General features: G+C 48.9%; 2 protein-coding genes across 2 annotated transcripts; one reads left to right on the forward strand and one right to left on the reverse strand.

Annotated features, from left to right (window-relative positions):
• Window positions 1-2,787: 2,787 nt before the first annotated feature.
• Window positions 2,788-7,241, forward strand: LOC144164784 (uncharacterized). Its single transcript, XM_077695055.1, has 3 exons — window positions 2,788-3,197; window positions 3,942-5,000; window positions 7,182-7,241. Exons 1-3 carry the CDS (start codon window positions 2,808-2,810, stop codon window positions 7,239-7,241), a joined length of 1,509 nt encoding a protein of 502 aa, XP_077551181.1. The 5' UTR covers window positions 2,788-2,807.
• Window positions 7,242-7,398: 157 nt separating this feature from the next.
• On the reverse strand, window positions 7,399-8,497 carry LOC144164785 (uncharacterized). The gene is made up of 2 exons (XM_077695056.1): window positions 8,281-8,497; window positions 7,399-8,132 (listed from the first exon to the last, which is right to left on the reverse strand). Exon 2 carries the CDS (start codon window positions 8,110-8,112, stop codon window positions 7,399-7,401), a length of 714 nt encoding a protein of 237 aa, XP_077551182.1. The 5' UTR covers window positions 8,113-8,132; window positions 8,281-8,497.
• Between the last annotated feature and the right edge of the window lie 7,335 nt (window positions 8,498-15,832).

Raw genomic sequence — 15,832 nt, forward strand, 5'->3', positions numbered from 1 at the left:
GGGGATTGTTTAATGTCAATCGTCTCTAATGACCAAACAATATATGGTATTTTAAATTGACTACAAGGAACCAGAAGTTATTGCAGTGTTGTATTGTATCGGCGCTCGTGAAAGATCCCCAAGTGGTCAAATTAACCCGCAGCCCTCCACTACGGCGCGCCTCATCACCCATGAAGCGTCTGGGCGTTAAACACCATAATCAATGAATCAATCAATCAACCAACCAATCAATGCTGTATTGTAAAGGATAAAGTTGCTTCTAACATTTCAGGGGGTTCCGTTCCCTGTCGCAGCTTTGCGTGTAATAAATGGATTTTGCTCCGTCTGCTTGCCGTCCAAGTGCACCCAACAAACCCTGCAGTTGGTCGTTGGTACAAAGTTGTTGCGATTTATCAACGCAATCCACCGATATCTCAACTCCTTGTGCGTTGGGAAGCGATGCCGCAAAAACACGCCGCAACCACACTGCATTTTCTCCAGGCAGTGTCGTGCACATGCGTGCTGTCAGCGACTGTTTCTCGCTTTCTCTGGTTGTTCAATAACCCACCACCGCGCAGTGCTGACCAAGCGACGTTTGCGCCTTGCACGGCATCGCAGCATTTGCTAAAACAGTTGAAAGTTCCGCAAAAACTAAGCACACGGTGCGAAATACCCCTGAACCACGCAGCGGAGCACACCGCGCCGAGCGATGTTAGCAGCCCAGCGCGCACGGGCAACACTGGTCGGCCGCCGAGAGAACTGGTTTGAGAGTATTTTCCTCCTTTCCCGGCTGCTTATGGAAAATGGTGTATACACCATTTTCCATAAGCAGCCGGGAAAGGAGGAAAATACTCTCAAAGCAGTTCTCTCAGCGGCCGACCAGTGTTACCTGTGCGCGCTGGGCTGCTAACATCGCTCGGCGCGGTATGCTCCGCTGCGTGTATACAGGGGGTATTTTGCACCGCGTGCTTAGTTTTTGCGGAACTTTCAACTGTCTTAGCCAATGCTGCGATGCCGTTCAAGGCGCAAACGTCGCTTGGTCAGCAGTGCGCGGTGGTGGGTTATTGAACAACCAGAGAAAGCGAGAAACAGTCGCTGACAGCACGCATGCGCCCGACACTGCCTGGAGAAAATGCAGTGCGGTTGCGGCGTGTTTTTGCTGCATCGCTTCCCAACACACATCGAGTTGAGATATTGGTGGATGCCGCTGATAAATCGCAACGACTTTGTACCAACGACCAACTCCAGGGTTTGTTGGGTGCATTTGGACGACAAGCAGACGGAGCAAAATCCATTTATCACACGCAAAGCTGCGACAGGGAACGCTCCCCTAAAATGTTAGAAGCAACTTTATCCTTTATCATACAGCATTGATTGGTTGGTTGATTGATTAATTGATATATGGTGTTTAACGCCCCGACGCTTCATGGGTGATGAGGCGCGCCGTAGTGGAGGGCTCCGGGTTAATTTTGACCACCTGGGGATCTTTCACGAGCGCCGATACAATACAACATTACAATAACTTCTGGTTCCTTGTAGTCAATTTAAAATACCATATATTGTTTGGTCATTACAGCCGATTGGCATTAAACAATACCCTTTTCATCTAATCTAACCTTTAAAATCACGGCGTTTTGTTTACTTTTTTTCAGGCCAACGCATTACACTGCCAAACGATATGAAAGGATAACTTTCTCCATCGCACACTGCTGGTCGATAGCAGCTAGGATAAGCAGGCAGCCCAATGTGGAAACGAAGCTCGAGATACGCGTGAACGCTGCATTTGGAAAATAGCTCAACCTGTTCACAACGCGATCAAAGGAAAAGCTTCTAATCCTTTTGCGTTGTCACGGAATCTAATTACAATTACATAACAGCTTTACTGCTGGCCGCGTAAAGCATTTGTGCTGCAAGCAGCGATTTCACAAAGGTGGGCTCCGAGCGACAAGCCACATGCGCTGCGCAGAGTTAGGTCAATCATAATCACGATCATGATCAACCAGAATTAACTCGCCCGAACGTCGACCCTTCTGCTCAACCTTCGAATAGTAATTTGACTGGTTGTGCGGTCGTGTTATTTTTCCGCCCAGGTAATTTCGTTTCGTCAGTAACCGTCATAAGTCTAGTTAGGAAAGATTATATAACATTGCAATGTCAACAGCGTAGCGATCGCCTCGTCGAATGTCCATCGCGAGCACGGATCACCGTGACCCACATATGCTGTGCGCGCTTCGCATTCAACGTCCGCGCTTCCGTAAACATGACTAATCGGTGAACATAACGAGCACGGTGGCATTGAAAACGCGTATTTACTCCCCGATATCGATTTCTATGTCAGTCGGTGCCATACCGGTACGTTTGCATCGCGGAACTGCGGAGCACCGCCGGCACCACCACCACAGTGCTACTGCTGCTCGTAACAGCCGGGATCGGCATTTTCCGCTCTGGCAGCAAATGAAGACCTAAAATCCGTCCGCAGATGATGAAAACAAAACAGAACACACACACACAAGCACTGCCACCGCTAACGTAACGCCAAACAACTACGGTTCACTTGGTAGTGCACGGGTACCGAGCAGACGCACGGAAAGAACGGAGCACTTAACAGCCCAGCGCGGAAGTTTCGGCGGTCGCTTCATAGACGGCGCTAGCGTCCGGTCAGAAAAAGCAAATGGCGGCGCCCACCTCTAGCAAGGAAAATGGTGTATACATGGCTTGCACGTGACGTCACGTCCGCTCCCGCCGCTGCGTCGACTCCATGCCGGAGCACCGCGCGCGCCGCCGTTGCATAGGACGCGTGCGCTGAAGTGTTGTCCTCTACGCTACGGATGTCGCCGCTCTTCATATGCCACCAGTTCATAGTACCAGTTGATAGTACAATGCCACCAGTTCATAGTAAGCCTGCTTTTCACGAAGCATATTACGCCGGACTGATAGGGTCGGCGCGTGCACGGTACGAAGACAAAGTAAAACTGTGCGACGATGTTGACCCGTACACGTTGCGACCGGGTGCGGACACGACGATGGACGTCAGTGCTTTCCCAGAGGTTACCCACGGCGACATCGTGAATTACCTGGTTTTCACTGCGAGCTTCGCAACACTCGAAGAAATGAAGGCCTACAAATCCCTTGAAGCCCATAATTACTTCACAAGCGGCTGGGTCAAAGCTCTGTCGGCGAAGCGACTGCAAGGAGAAAAGGTGCTCCTACTAGGAGAGGTAAGCAGGCGCCCCCGTTTTTAACCCCGCATTTCGTGCGGAACATTCAGAATTCAGTTATTAGTCAGTGGTGCGTGCACGAGAAACGCGAGTTTGCAGGTTGGTGCACATAGGCGTGCGCACAGGGGGGGCAGGGGGGGCGGCCGCCCCCCCTAATCATCTGAAGGGGGCGCCAAATTTGCCCCATGCCTTGCCGATGTAACACATGAAAGTAAAATTTCTGCTCAGAAATATTTTGTGTGTGTTGCAATTCCATCACATTGAAATAAAAATTTTATAACCATCCCTCTTTGCACTGCGTTCGCACCGCAAGGCCTTCAGTGAGAAGAGGTCGGGAGTTGCTCTGGGGGGGGGGGGGGGGGGGGGCGCAGCGGTAAGACTTTGCCCCCCCAAATTGAGAACTCTGCGCACGCCTATGTTGGTGCAGACAGGAAGCAAACTGCCACTGCCCATTTAACAATCGCTCAAAAGCAGCGTTCACTTCCGAGGTCGGAAAATCTTCGAACAAGATAGCAAATTTCGCGAACATTTTATGGCTGGAAGATTGCAGTGGCCGCTTGTCATACCTTTTTTATATCTCTGCATTGTGTACATTTTGTATGTTTTGATCTTAAAGTTAATTTATCTTTGATTGGCTTTGCAGGGAGCATGCAGTGTTTGTGCTTGCCATGCTTTTTTTACTTCTCTGCATTGTGAATGTATGTTTGATTTCAAGTTTTATTTTTTTCTTGATTGGCTTTACAGGTGAACCATTCACAACGACTGGGCGAACGTCCACTGAAAGTCTGGATTCTTTGTCAAGAGAGTGGTGCCGTGGTGACTGCGCACTGTACTTGCATGGCGGGTGTGGGAGAAGCATGCTCACATGTCGGTGCCTGTTTGTTTGCTGTCGACACAGGCGTGAGGTTGAAGAATGCAACTAGCTGCACCGAAAAAAACAACATTTGGCTGCCCACCTATGTGGAAAAGGTTCAATTCAAAAGGCTGAAAGAGATCAACTTTGCATCTGCCAAAGGGAAGAAACGGCAGCTTGAGGACATGATTGACGGCGCCCCCACAAAGAAAGCGACAAAGAAAAGATTTGACGTGCCACCAGCTTCACCCGCAGAGATGGAGCACCTGTGCAGTGTGTTCGAGAGAAGTGGTGTTGTTCCTGCAATTTTTTCTGTTTTGCCTGGCCATTCTGATGCCTTCAAAGAACCAGTGCCGAAACAGCAAGCACACCTCCGAAATTTGTACTCGGATGATGCTTTGGCGGATGGACTTGACACCCTTGTTGACAAGGCCAGCAAGTACTTGAGCACACTCTGTGTCAGTGACGAAACGGTGAAGTTGGTTGAATCGAAAACAAAAAACAAAAACAATTCACCGGACTGGTACCTGTACCGAGCTGGGAGAGTAACAGCATCTGTCATGAAAAGTGTCTGTCGGACAGCCCCAGGCGACCCTAGCTTGTCTCTACTAAAGTCTATATGCTACCCAGAAAAGTCGTTAAAAACTCCTGCCATTGCGTGGGGTTTGGAACATGAACGGGACGCACTGAAGACCTATGAAGACCAATACAAGCAGAAGCACGACGATTTCAAGTGTTCCAGATCTGATCTTCACTTCAGTGCCTCGTATCCATTCGCTGGAGCAACACCGGATGCCATGATTTCATGCTCCTGCTGTGGCAAAGGCGTAGCTGAAGTGAAATGCCCATATTTGCTGCGCGATGCCACCTCATTTACTGAGGCTAGGTCTTGTTTGACGGAGATTAATGGAACTTTGCAGCTTCCTAAGCAACATGAGTATTATTACCAAGTTCTGGCTCAGATGACGATATGCAGGGTTGAATATTGCGACTTCATTGTCTGGGCTCCAAACCTGTTCCACGCGCAAAGAATTAAGAGAGACAGCCATTTTTGCGATCAAATGTTCGCAACTGCACAGGAATTTTTCGTCAAGGCAATCCTTCCCGAGCTCTTCAGCAAGTTTTTCACACGGCAGCAGAGAGCTGCAGAAAAGGTATTGCCGGCGGCAGACGTTTACTGCTTCTGTCAAGGACCAGAGACGGGGAAGATGATTGCGTGCGACAACCCATCATGCACATTCAAGTGGTTTCATTTCTCATGTGTGGGAATCACGTGGGCACCAAAGGCAAAGAAGTGGCATTGTCCACAGTGCAAACAAGATAAAGAGAACTAGTTTTCGTGGCATTCCTGCCTTTTTCTGTTGAAGTAGTGTTTTGAATGAACAGTAATGAACTGAATGTAAATAAACAAATGTGCATGCTACAAAACAAGCGTATTTTATTTACTGAGACATTCTGCTGCCTGGTCGACAAATAGCAAGGCACTCGTAAGATTGTAGCACTACATACAAATGCAGCTAGATTTCATCACAAATGTTCTACCTGTTGATAGAAGCCACAGCAGTGTTGAACTAAAAAAAAATACTGCAGAATGGTATAGCACGAAAAGTGTGCGAAAGCACTACACACTAATGCAGCTCTGAGGTAGACGAAGCCACTTGTCCGTTCTCTTCCCTTAGCTCGGCTACAATCCGCCTCTTTCACAACCTCACTGCGCATGCGCAATCCCCTAGCGGCCAAGTCCCTAAGCAGTCCGGTAGGGGCAGCAGACGACATTCCCCACAGCTCCCGCACAAGCGGGAAGGGGTCGTGGTTGTATTTACATCGTTTGATTTTTTCTGTGTGCTCGTTGTGCGCGGAACAATGCCCACAACTTGTGCTGCGTTCCGCTGTAACTCGGAGTGCCGAAAAGGGAACGGTGTCGGCTTCTATCGCTTCCCGTCGGCCGCACGCGATCGGCTACGGCGGCTTGCGTCGCTCGCGTCTGCTCGGGTGATGGGAACTTTGGGCTTAGCATCCTGGCGGATATTTGATCGCCGCTATCTGTGCAACTGCGAATGACAATCCGCAACACAATTTTTCACTACACTATCATCCCCTTTCTCGCATGAGGAACTCTATTTAAGCTATAACTGCCGTTTGAGCGATCGGTGACCGAGACATCTGCGTAGCCTGTTTCGATGCTTCCGCGCAGGTATCGCCATCTCTGGGCCGCTCGGCGCACCGCGCGCCGCGGCGACCGGTCAGCGTAGGCTTGCATCGCGGCAGATGTCTGATCGCCGCTTTTAAAATAAGCCCTGACAACAATCCTTAGCACAATTTTTCACCACACTAACACCTACTTTCTCGCATGTGGAACTTCTTTTTAGCAATCAGATTGATTCAGAAGAGCAGCGACAAGCGCGGTTGCTACCGTGGTCTGCGCCGGTTCGAGCCGCTGAGTGTGCCGAGCTGGCAGGCGCGGCCGGCGTGTGCGCGGACTGTTTCCGAAGGCAGAAAACGCTTCACGATTGCTTGCTTTATCCATTTCTTGCGAACAAACGCGCAGAATCTACAAATTCAGCTCAGCGATCATCGTAGTTGACCATGGAGCAAAAGCAGTGGGCGGAGCGACGCCGACGACGCATCTCATGCGCGCATCGGGCCGTCTCAAATTCACACGTACGATCGTAACGATCAGTCGCATGCGAATCGCGTGTACCAATCGTACATGTGTCCAGCGCTTAAAGGCATTTTGCGAACTGCCGGCCTTTGTTGAGCTGGCGATCGCACTTCATGCCAGACGACTCCAACGTACTGCTCGCTCTGCTACTCGGAAGGCACACGGATCTGTCCGAGATTTCTCTGCCAGCCCTCATTCAGTGATAAGAAGCCGCCTGGTATTATGTGATGACCAGGGGCTGTCATCTTAAGGCGTTATAACACCAACACAGAAGAAAAACTTCGGCTGCTCCTCGCCGTAATGTGGGATTGCCGTGCATACAACGAGAACGCAGCCGGAGGAAACGCCGGCAAACCCTACCGCCTCAACTTCCGCTAGGCACGCTAGGTGGCAGCACACCGCAATGAAAAAGGCGGATTGAAGGGCACAGGTTAGAGAGAGCACAGCATACGGTGACAATTTTGTCCAGTGGCGGTGCATCATCACCTTCCCGGCGGGCGACATACTCAATGGGGAGAGTGCCTTTTAGGATTGTAAATTTATTCCTTATCAGCCCAATTACTCGCTCCACATGAATACGCACGTTGGCCAGCTTTCTGGTACTCAGGACTTCTTCTGCCGACAGTTGTTTTCTGCCTTTGGTAAATGCTGGAACATGCAACCGCGCACAATAGAAGCCAACACTCTCAGAGATTGAAGCCTCGGTCAGCGAGCACAACGTCACCAGGACGCAAGTTGTCGAGAATGCCGCAATGTTCTGTGATATGCTTATCACTGCAGCGCCCTCCCCATCCCTCTGAGATGAAGGTGACGACACCTTGAGGAGCAATGCCAATAAGAAACTTGGCAGTGTTACTCTGCTTGTATTGCGACCATGTTTCACTTCTGGCCTCGTACGATGATGGCCGCTCCATTTTTATTTCAAAACAGTCCATGACTGTGGCCACATTAGCACCAAAGGAATCAAAGAAAGCTTGTGGCACTGTCTGCTGCAGTGATATTCGGTCTGGCCACGAAATGTGCGGCTTCAGTCGACAGTCTGCAACATACAGCAGCCACTTGTCAAAAATGCGTGACACTGTTGCCTCGGAAACTCCAAATCTGAAGGCAAGGTCGGTGTTATGTGAATTCAGTTTGAGCTTCATGAGAAAAAGTATACACGCTTGAAACTTTGATAGCTTGTTGTTTACACCGTGTGGGACATAGCACTCGACAACCTTAAATATGCCATACAGAACATCAAAGTTGGCCATCCCTGTGTAGTAGACGACCTTGGCTTGACTATTTCTGAACGCTATTTCAGTCCACTCCAGCTGGTCAATCTGAGCGCGTAGGGCATACACGTCGTTATTTAGTGCAGTGCACTGTTGCTCCAATGCTGCAATGTCTGCCATGGTCATCTCTGCCTGTACAGCAACTCCTGAAATTAATAATGCATACTTAGAGATCAAAGCAAAATGTTCGGCAGCATGCAGCCATTTCATAACACCGAGGTAAACAAACTAAACAAAGATCCAGAGCTGAAAACATCTACCTTTCAGCCTTAACAAAACAATGGAGCTACTGACCTGACTCGTTTTCGGCAGCAGCCTGGACTTCACAGTCGGCTCGCGGCAGTGACGGGCTGTCTTCTGCGAACGTGCCGTCGTCATCACCGCCGTCACAGTGGTTTTCAGGTGGCGTTGCAGCGACTCCAGCAGCTCCTGCCGGTGCTGTGGTCTCTACGTCCACCTGTGGTGTTGTACGTTGAAACCGTCGCCTTGCAGCACGCTCGTAGCGCGCAGTGCCTTCCTGCTTCACGTCGTAGCCTAGCAAGAGCGTTGGCGCCCAGTCCGGGTTCGCTTCTTCCCAAAGTTTGGCCGGTCTCCCTACAAACGCAAGCAAATGTGATTCTAGCGCATTAATAGCACCTTATGTAATAATAGCGCACGCTTACCTGTTACGAAGTGGGCGCCGCACACTCGGATGTTTGGGAGATCGGCCTTGAGATCGGCACGTTTGATACGCGCAAGCCACAGGCTGCGCCGCTTCGAGCTAAGCGCTTTCGTGCGTTTGCCTTGCCGCTCCACAACCTTCGGAAGGCGAAAAAGATTTGTGTATGCCGACTCCTTCCTCGAGCTGCTTTTGCTGCGATTACAGCACCCAACAACTGCGCAAATTGCCATTGCAAAGCAGTGCCCTTCGCAAACACCAGCGGCGTGGCTAGCGTGGTGGTGCTCCGCGGTGCTCCAACATGTCTGAAAACGAGCCAGCCTTTGCGGTAGTGATGTAGGTGCAAGCCATGTATATTGTCTATGCTGTAACAACTTTGTAGCTCCTCCTAAACTACAGCTTTCGTTCACTTCGCAGAAGCGCTGCAGCAACAACCCTATGTTAATGGGTTCATGGCCGTCAAGTATGTCATCAAATTGTCAAGACAGAAGAACAAGCTTTGCCCAGGAGGAGGAAAACGAAGGCATCGTCTGAAACAGCGTACTTGCGAAATTCAAGGCTATAACAGTATACGTATTCGGCTCGATTGTTAATAGTAAAATAAAAAGCACATGTCCTTTCATCTTAAGCAGTGTCAGTGTTGTTATTTACGCTAGCTGCCTGCATGTTCTTTGCTTTAAAATTCCGCCATTTCTTAGTTCGTCATTTTGCCGGACTGCCTTAATTGTGTGTGTTGATCAGTGTAGAGATCAAATGTATGAATATACAGGTCTAAAATGCCGGTTTATACCTTTCAGGAGTTTATGCAGACGAGGTTTGAACTGCTCGCTTATCATGCCGTCAACAATCGTCTCTCTAGGAAAAAGTTAACTTATATTATTTTCATCTAGTTATTGTTGCACGTATATCTGTAACTGTAAGTTACCTGTACATTGCTGCAATATTATTGCTTCGTAACAGAAACATTGCTTGAACGTCATATCAACAGTGCGCGGATGTGGCCCTCGTGGTGAAAAAACGTATCTATGAAGTCACGGTAACGTTGTAGGAAGCATCGCTTGGACATTAAAGCGGCGTTTTCTAAATGTTACCCGCACGTTGGAAAAATGTAGTTGGAAAGTTACCACAAAATTGTAGCAATGTTATTGCAACTTCATAAAAACATTGCTTGAACGTTGAAGCAACGTTCCTTGTATGCTAACTGCATGTTAAAAGCGTAGATCTAAAGTTGCTGCAAGATTGTAGCGATGTTATCACAACGTATGAATCGTACAGGGATATGCTTAAATGTGGTATGCACGTTGCAAAAATGTAGGTGAAAAGTTGCTGCAACGTCATCAAAAAACGTCTCATAAACGTTGTTCAAATGTGTCCCGCAAGTGGCTGGAAGGTTGCTCCAATAGTGGAGCAACGTTGGCGAACGTCAGAAACAACGTTATCCAAACATTAGAACAACACCCATCAAACGTTGCCCCCATGTTGGAGCAATGCTAATATCATGTTGACGCAATGTTTCTGAGTAACATTGCACTAACGTTAAAAAAAGCGGACATTAGCCACGTTTTGGGAACGTTAAGGGGAAACGTTGCAAAAATGTTCGGGCAACATTCTGTGCTACCAGGGTTCCTTGATTCTGGTAATTTTATATTTTCACCTCCCAGGCGTAATTTAGCGTTCGTTACCCATATACCTATCGCACGGATTGTGCAGTACTTGGACAACCAGCCCGCGTTCTGCCTGCGACGCGAGGCGGAAAATGATTTGTTCTCCCCGCGCCCGCACCCAACGTCAGTGGTTCTGCACCTTTTCTTTTCTAATGCACTGAAGGAGACAGCAACGCAAAACAGACATCGTCACGACAATTGTGGCATGTACAACGTGCCACCATGCCGGAGCACCGATAAGGCGAATGTATGCAAATGCGCACGCGAGCGAAACCAAAGCTTCTCGCACAACCTCTCAGCTGATGGGACACTCGTTACAGCGCTATGATGTAAAGGAAAGATGGCGCGATAACTCCCCGCAAAATTGGAAACGCAATCGTCAAAGCACACCTGGCAAACACCACGCACCCGTAGGCCGCTCCGTGCTTGTGAATGTTTACAGCGGCGCGTTCGAGCAAAGCCGGTCGTGGTTCCAGCGGTAAGCGTCAAATTCGGCTCGCAGCTCGTGAAGGTGCTCCGTGAGCATGGGCTCTACGTATCGTGTCGCTTTGAACAGCGACAGTAATTCCACGATACGAGGGATACGAGGGTGGGAGCTCAACGCTGGCGAAAAATCGCGTACGGCGCCTTCGGCAACGCCACTCGCCTCCTTTTCCACCGGCAGCCAGCCGGAGCCACTAAATGCTACCGCGGGCCTGAGAGTGGTGCTTTTTCCATAATGCATTGCGCGGGAGGAGCCCGAGGAGAGGAGAATGCGGAGTCAGAGGAGGTTGGCTTGCCAAAGCTGTGCCGCCTGACGTCATGCTCCCTCCTAACATTTTTCTTCCTCCATGTTCGCTGGCCTATGTGCGTCGTGGTGTTGTGATTGTGGTGATCGTTCGTGCGCGCCGCTCACGCACGACGTGCATTCTGCCAGAGTCCTTCAATGCTTTACTGGTCACGAAACTTCGGCGCTCGCTTCATATAGGGACCGCGCGCGCCACTACAGGCGCCACCGCCGCACGAAGGTCATCCAGCCGCCGCGCGTGCGGCGTATTCGCCGCGAGCTCGACATGTAGGTGGCGACAGCGTCGCGCTGCTAGTGTGGATGCTCCGCTGAGCGGCCCGTAAGAATGCACACTGTGGGCGCGCTTCGTGCCTTTTTCTCGCCGTATGTGCGCACGAAAGGTGCAAACAAGAGTGGTATGCTGTAGTTCGGTTCCTCAACGTTCAATTTATAGCATGGAAGTGGCAATCAGTTTTTATTACTACGCCAAAAAAAGCGACGGCTCATCGGGAATCTCAGAATGGCCGTAATTGTGACATTGAACTTGTACGCTAGCAAGCTCCATCTTTCCAGACTATGGCTTTGAGCCTTCAATAGAAGCATAAATAGAAACAAATCAGGAAGCCTCGATCTCTGAAATTCAGTTTACAACGGCAATCCCAATCGCTTTCACTGGTAGCATGACGCATTCTTGCATTTGTGGGATGCCCTGAAATGGTAACACTACTTGACTGCCCGAAATTCTTTCTAAAATATATTTTGTGTGTTCAAAAGGCAACATAAAGTTACTGAATTCTGATCAGCGCAAAGATATAAATGTAACCGCTCTAACGGGTCGTTTAAATGAAATTTTAGCGACTCTGAAGGAAGATTTGATGAATAACGGTTTCGGATCACTTATTTACGGCTTTCGTCGCAAGTGAACTTGCGAATTGAATTGTCAACGCACGCAGTACAATCAACATCTCATGTTTAGCTAGGTTTCCGCAAAGTGGCAAGCAGGTTTACAGTGTGCAAACCAAGCTTCTGGGACCTCACAGTGAGCACAAATTTTCTGTTATGGCTGCTCTGTTGACCATTTGCGTTTGTTTTTTTTTTTTAATCTAACAGGTGCCTGCAACAGCGAGATGTGTTTGCATTCTTGCGTATAAGGTCGCTTACAAACCCTAAAGATGGCAATAAATGAAGTTGTGCTGTTGCAGATGTAGTAAAACATTTCCTTTTTATTTCTCGTAGCGAATCAGCGCAACGGGTTCCCGGCAACTACTTTGTTTTGTAAACTGAATATCGCCTTTGTCTTGGCATTTAATTATTGAGGATTGGTTAAAAAATGAAATTCTGTGCATTTCGTTTTTTTTTTCGGGAAGGGGGGGGGGGGGTCCTGCCAACGTTGCAAGAGCAGCGAGAAGAGAACGCATGTAACGCGAAAAGCCAAACTATGGTTATCAGTATTACTTACAATCGAAACTACACTAGGCGTCGTGTTCTGTAGCGGTGAAAAAGCAGTAATTTAACACGTATTTTCAAAATTGATTAACCCCTCTTTGGTCCGAGATCGTCCAGGAATTGTGGCTCGACTTTTTCAAAATTGTATTAATTAAAAAAAAACCCAGCGAGTCATATGGCACACACCCCTCATACATGTGGGCAACAACGTGCATTATATTACGCGTTTTCTCCTGTTTCTTTTTAAGACGTGACCACATAAGGCATTTGGTTATGCTGAGTGAGACACGTTTCTGGACAAGGTGATTCATGTCGGATTTGAAAATGATATATATGAAAATGACACATGAAATACCACATGACAGACGCAAACTCACAACTGCTTAATTTTACCGAAAAAATCCCCCCTAAATACTCTTGCGCATCCATGGAATCGTATTTTAAATAATACGTAAAATTAGCAACTCGATACAGTTGAATAAATGTTTATTCCTCCTCCTCAGTATAAACGACTGTCCAAAAATGGTATTTATTTTAGAAAAGGTACGGGAAGGACGTCACACAGGCGCTTGCGGGGGTAAAATACGTGTCCGGTAATGTATGGGCGATAGCGCACGGGTCGTGTGCAGAGTAAATGTTTTTGTTTGTTTCTTCTTTCTATAAGGACACAGCGCACTTTTACAAGGGTGTGGAATTTGCACGCGTATGCACAGGTCTTGTCGCTTCTTACCACTTTCACGCACTAAACTTTTATCCTTTAAATAATCACCACGCCACCTTCAAAAAGCACCCTTCGACGTTCCCGAAACGGCAGATGACTGCACTCAACAATAACACAAGTGCAATGTGTGGAAGCAATGTTTATAACACGTTTCACACTCAAGCGGTGACCACGGCGAAGATGTTTCGTGGAATTAAACCAGCGCATTAACCCGCAACGGCCGCTGATTATTGCGTTCATAGAGGAAATGCGCAAGCAGAGGTAACTATGTCATTGCTTACTGTCAAACGAGCGCACATATTGGTTGTTTTGTCGTGTGCAGCACGCGTCTTGCGCCGCACGCAACGTGAAAAAGCAGACGACGCGAGAGCGCCATCCACACTAGGAGCGGTTCGTCCCGCCGCCGCCAGGGGCCGACTGTGTTCGCGCTCGGGGCGAATACGCCTCGAGCGCGGCCTGTAGGGGCGCCACTGAAATCCCTCTAGCGGCCCGTTTCGAAAGCAGGCGCGGGAGTCCCCGGCCCGTTCCGCCCTGTCGCCGTTGCTTTTTGGCTCGTTCAAGACAGCGATTTACCGTTTGTCCGGGTTCGAAATACCGAATAACGTGGAGCAGGCACTCTGTTTGCAAGCGTGGTGTGTTCGCGAGAGTATAAACGCTTATGACGCGATCTTAGTGAGATTTATATGAGCGCTGGGCGTGTGTCACAGGCCGGCGCCCCGAAGCCAGCATTTGCATGCAGCTGATTGCAATTCCGCTGCCCTGAAATTGAGTGGCAGTGTCTCCGTATGCGGCCGTATGCACACTATGATGTAAATCGACTTTGTGCACTTACAAAATCCAGCGGAGCACTCATACCTAACAGCACGTAAGTTACGCCTGCCAATATCACATATCAGATATTGATCAGTACCATGAACAAGCCAATGCGGCATACATTTCACAAACACTGTACCAAAGAAGTACGATGGATAATGCAAAATTACACCCCGGAGTCAGCACACGACGACAAATTTAATGATGGGTCGTCTTGTCCCGATGTGAGCGCTCGCAAAGATTCATCTGTTACATTTATCCTCCACGAGAAGCGCGAAGATGGGCTTATAGAGTAATCCGCGTCCGTGACCAGACTCTTCTTCGAAACATCGTCATATGACACAGGGAGACTGCAGAATCTAGCATAAACCGAAATCAGAGACCCTTATCTGATACGACACTCTTCCAACGAGCCCGTGTGTACGAGATTTCGGCGCACGTTAAAGGTGGTCAAAATTAATCCGGAGCCCTCCACTACGGCGTGCCTCATCGTCTCCGTTGCGTCAGCGCGTTAAACCCTGCAATCAATCAATCATTCAAACTACGTTCAATCATTCAAATCAATTCTTCCAACGACACCTCGTATCGCTTGTGAACTGCCTACCCTGTATTCTTCAAAAAATGCGTTCGCCGAGTGATCAGCCGTTCGTTGAAGGCAAAAAACAAACGAAAAGTGAACACGCAGCTTGTGTGTGTGATTACTAAAACGTTCAGTCGTTCATTTCGCTCCGCATTTGTAAACAAGGATAGTTGAGCGTCCTCCTCCTCACCCCCCCCCCCCCTTGTCTAGCGAAATATCAGTGCATTTCGCATCTAGTTGGTCTGGTGAATACTACCTTGCTCAAACAAACGTCTTTAGCATTTCAGAAGCTGCACGCGGTTTTTTTTTTTTTCATTCCCGTACGACTATTATATTTATTCCTGACTTGCAGACCATTCATTTTCCCGTGGTTTTATTAACATATACCTTGGTTCTTACTATAAGGCATGAGTGGGCACATATCTGACAATGCACAGCCTTTGAGTGTACTTAACATTTTCACGTGGCTTATATTCCCAAAAAGGCACAAGTTTTTGTCAGCTGTTGGGTTATCACATCCCCGAAACATATTTTTCTACGTCGTACATATTCGAAGCAAAGCCGCATTTGTTGTCTGCGCCGCAAAACGAACCAACCTCTTACAGTGCCAATATCAGGCCTAAACGAGGCGACAATAAATAGAATTCACTTGTGCTGACGTGTTCGAAGGTGACAGCGGTGATATGCTGCTGCCGTCGCCGACGCCCGCAAGAGCGGCCAAGACGCGCGCAGAACCGCCTCCCCGGGTAGCTCTTTTTGGCGTTAGAGCGCTCTACCAAGACGCAGCTGTTTTTTTTAAGTGTCCTAAACATGCAGTTAGCTTACAGACGTCACCATAACAAGTTGTTTAGTGCGCGGAAAGGCAAAGAGAAGCGAAAGAGAACCAAAACACTGCATGACCACCTATCAGCCACGCAGCGCTAATCCCGCTAACGCCGCGGAGAAGCGGCGGCAGGCGGCGCAGCGATCGCGAATCTCGAGGCGTATTGGCCAACTCTTGGCGTAAAGCACTGTGAAGCACTGCTTCGGCGCGGTTGAGCTTCGGATGAGGGGGTGGTTTGGTCCGCCTCCCAAGCCGGTACCATTGTAGTATCTCCCCATATGATGCAAGGGGCTCTTGTTCGATGTCGTGGGACCCGTCCGCCGGTGAGGAGCGGGGGGGGGGGGGGGGGGGGGGCGCCTCGCGGTTCGAAAGTTC

The sequence above is a fragment of the Haemaphysalis longicornis genome, unplaced genomic scaffold (genome assembly GCF_048455015.1).
Source record: "Haemaphysalis longicornis isolate Haplotype H1 unplaced genomic scaffold, Haemaphysalis longicornis Haplotype H1 scaffold_14, whole genome shotgun sequence".
In the NCBI taxonomy this organism is placed as follows: Eukaryota; Metazoa; Arthropoda; class Arachnida; order Ixodida; family Ixodidae; genus Haemaphysalis; species Haemaphysalis longicornis.

Excerpts from the sequence above, each read along its gene's own strand:
- LOC144164784 (XM_077695055.1), top strand. The coding sequence starts at position 2,808 with ATGTCGCCGCTCTTCATATGCCACCAGTTCATAGTACCAGTTGATAGT. Across the intron at positions 3,198-3,941 it reads AGGTGCTCCTACTAGGAGAG|GTGAACCATTCACAACGACT; the intron begins GTAAGCAGGCGC and ends TTGGCTTTACAG. Across the intron at positions 5,001-7,181 it reads AACATGAGTATTATTACCAA|TGGCGGTGCATCATCACCTT; the intron begins GTTCTGGCTCAG and ends AATTTTGTCCAG.
- LOC144164785 (XM_077695056.1), bottom strand. The coding sequence starts at position 8,112 with ATGACCATGGCAGACATTGCAGCATTGGAGCAACAGTGCACTGCACTA.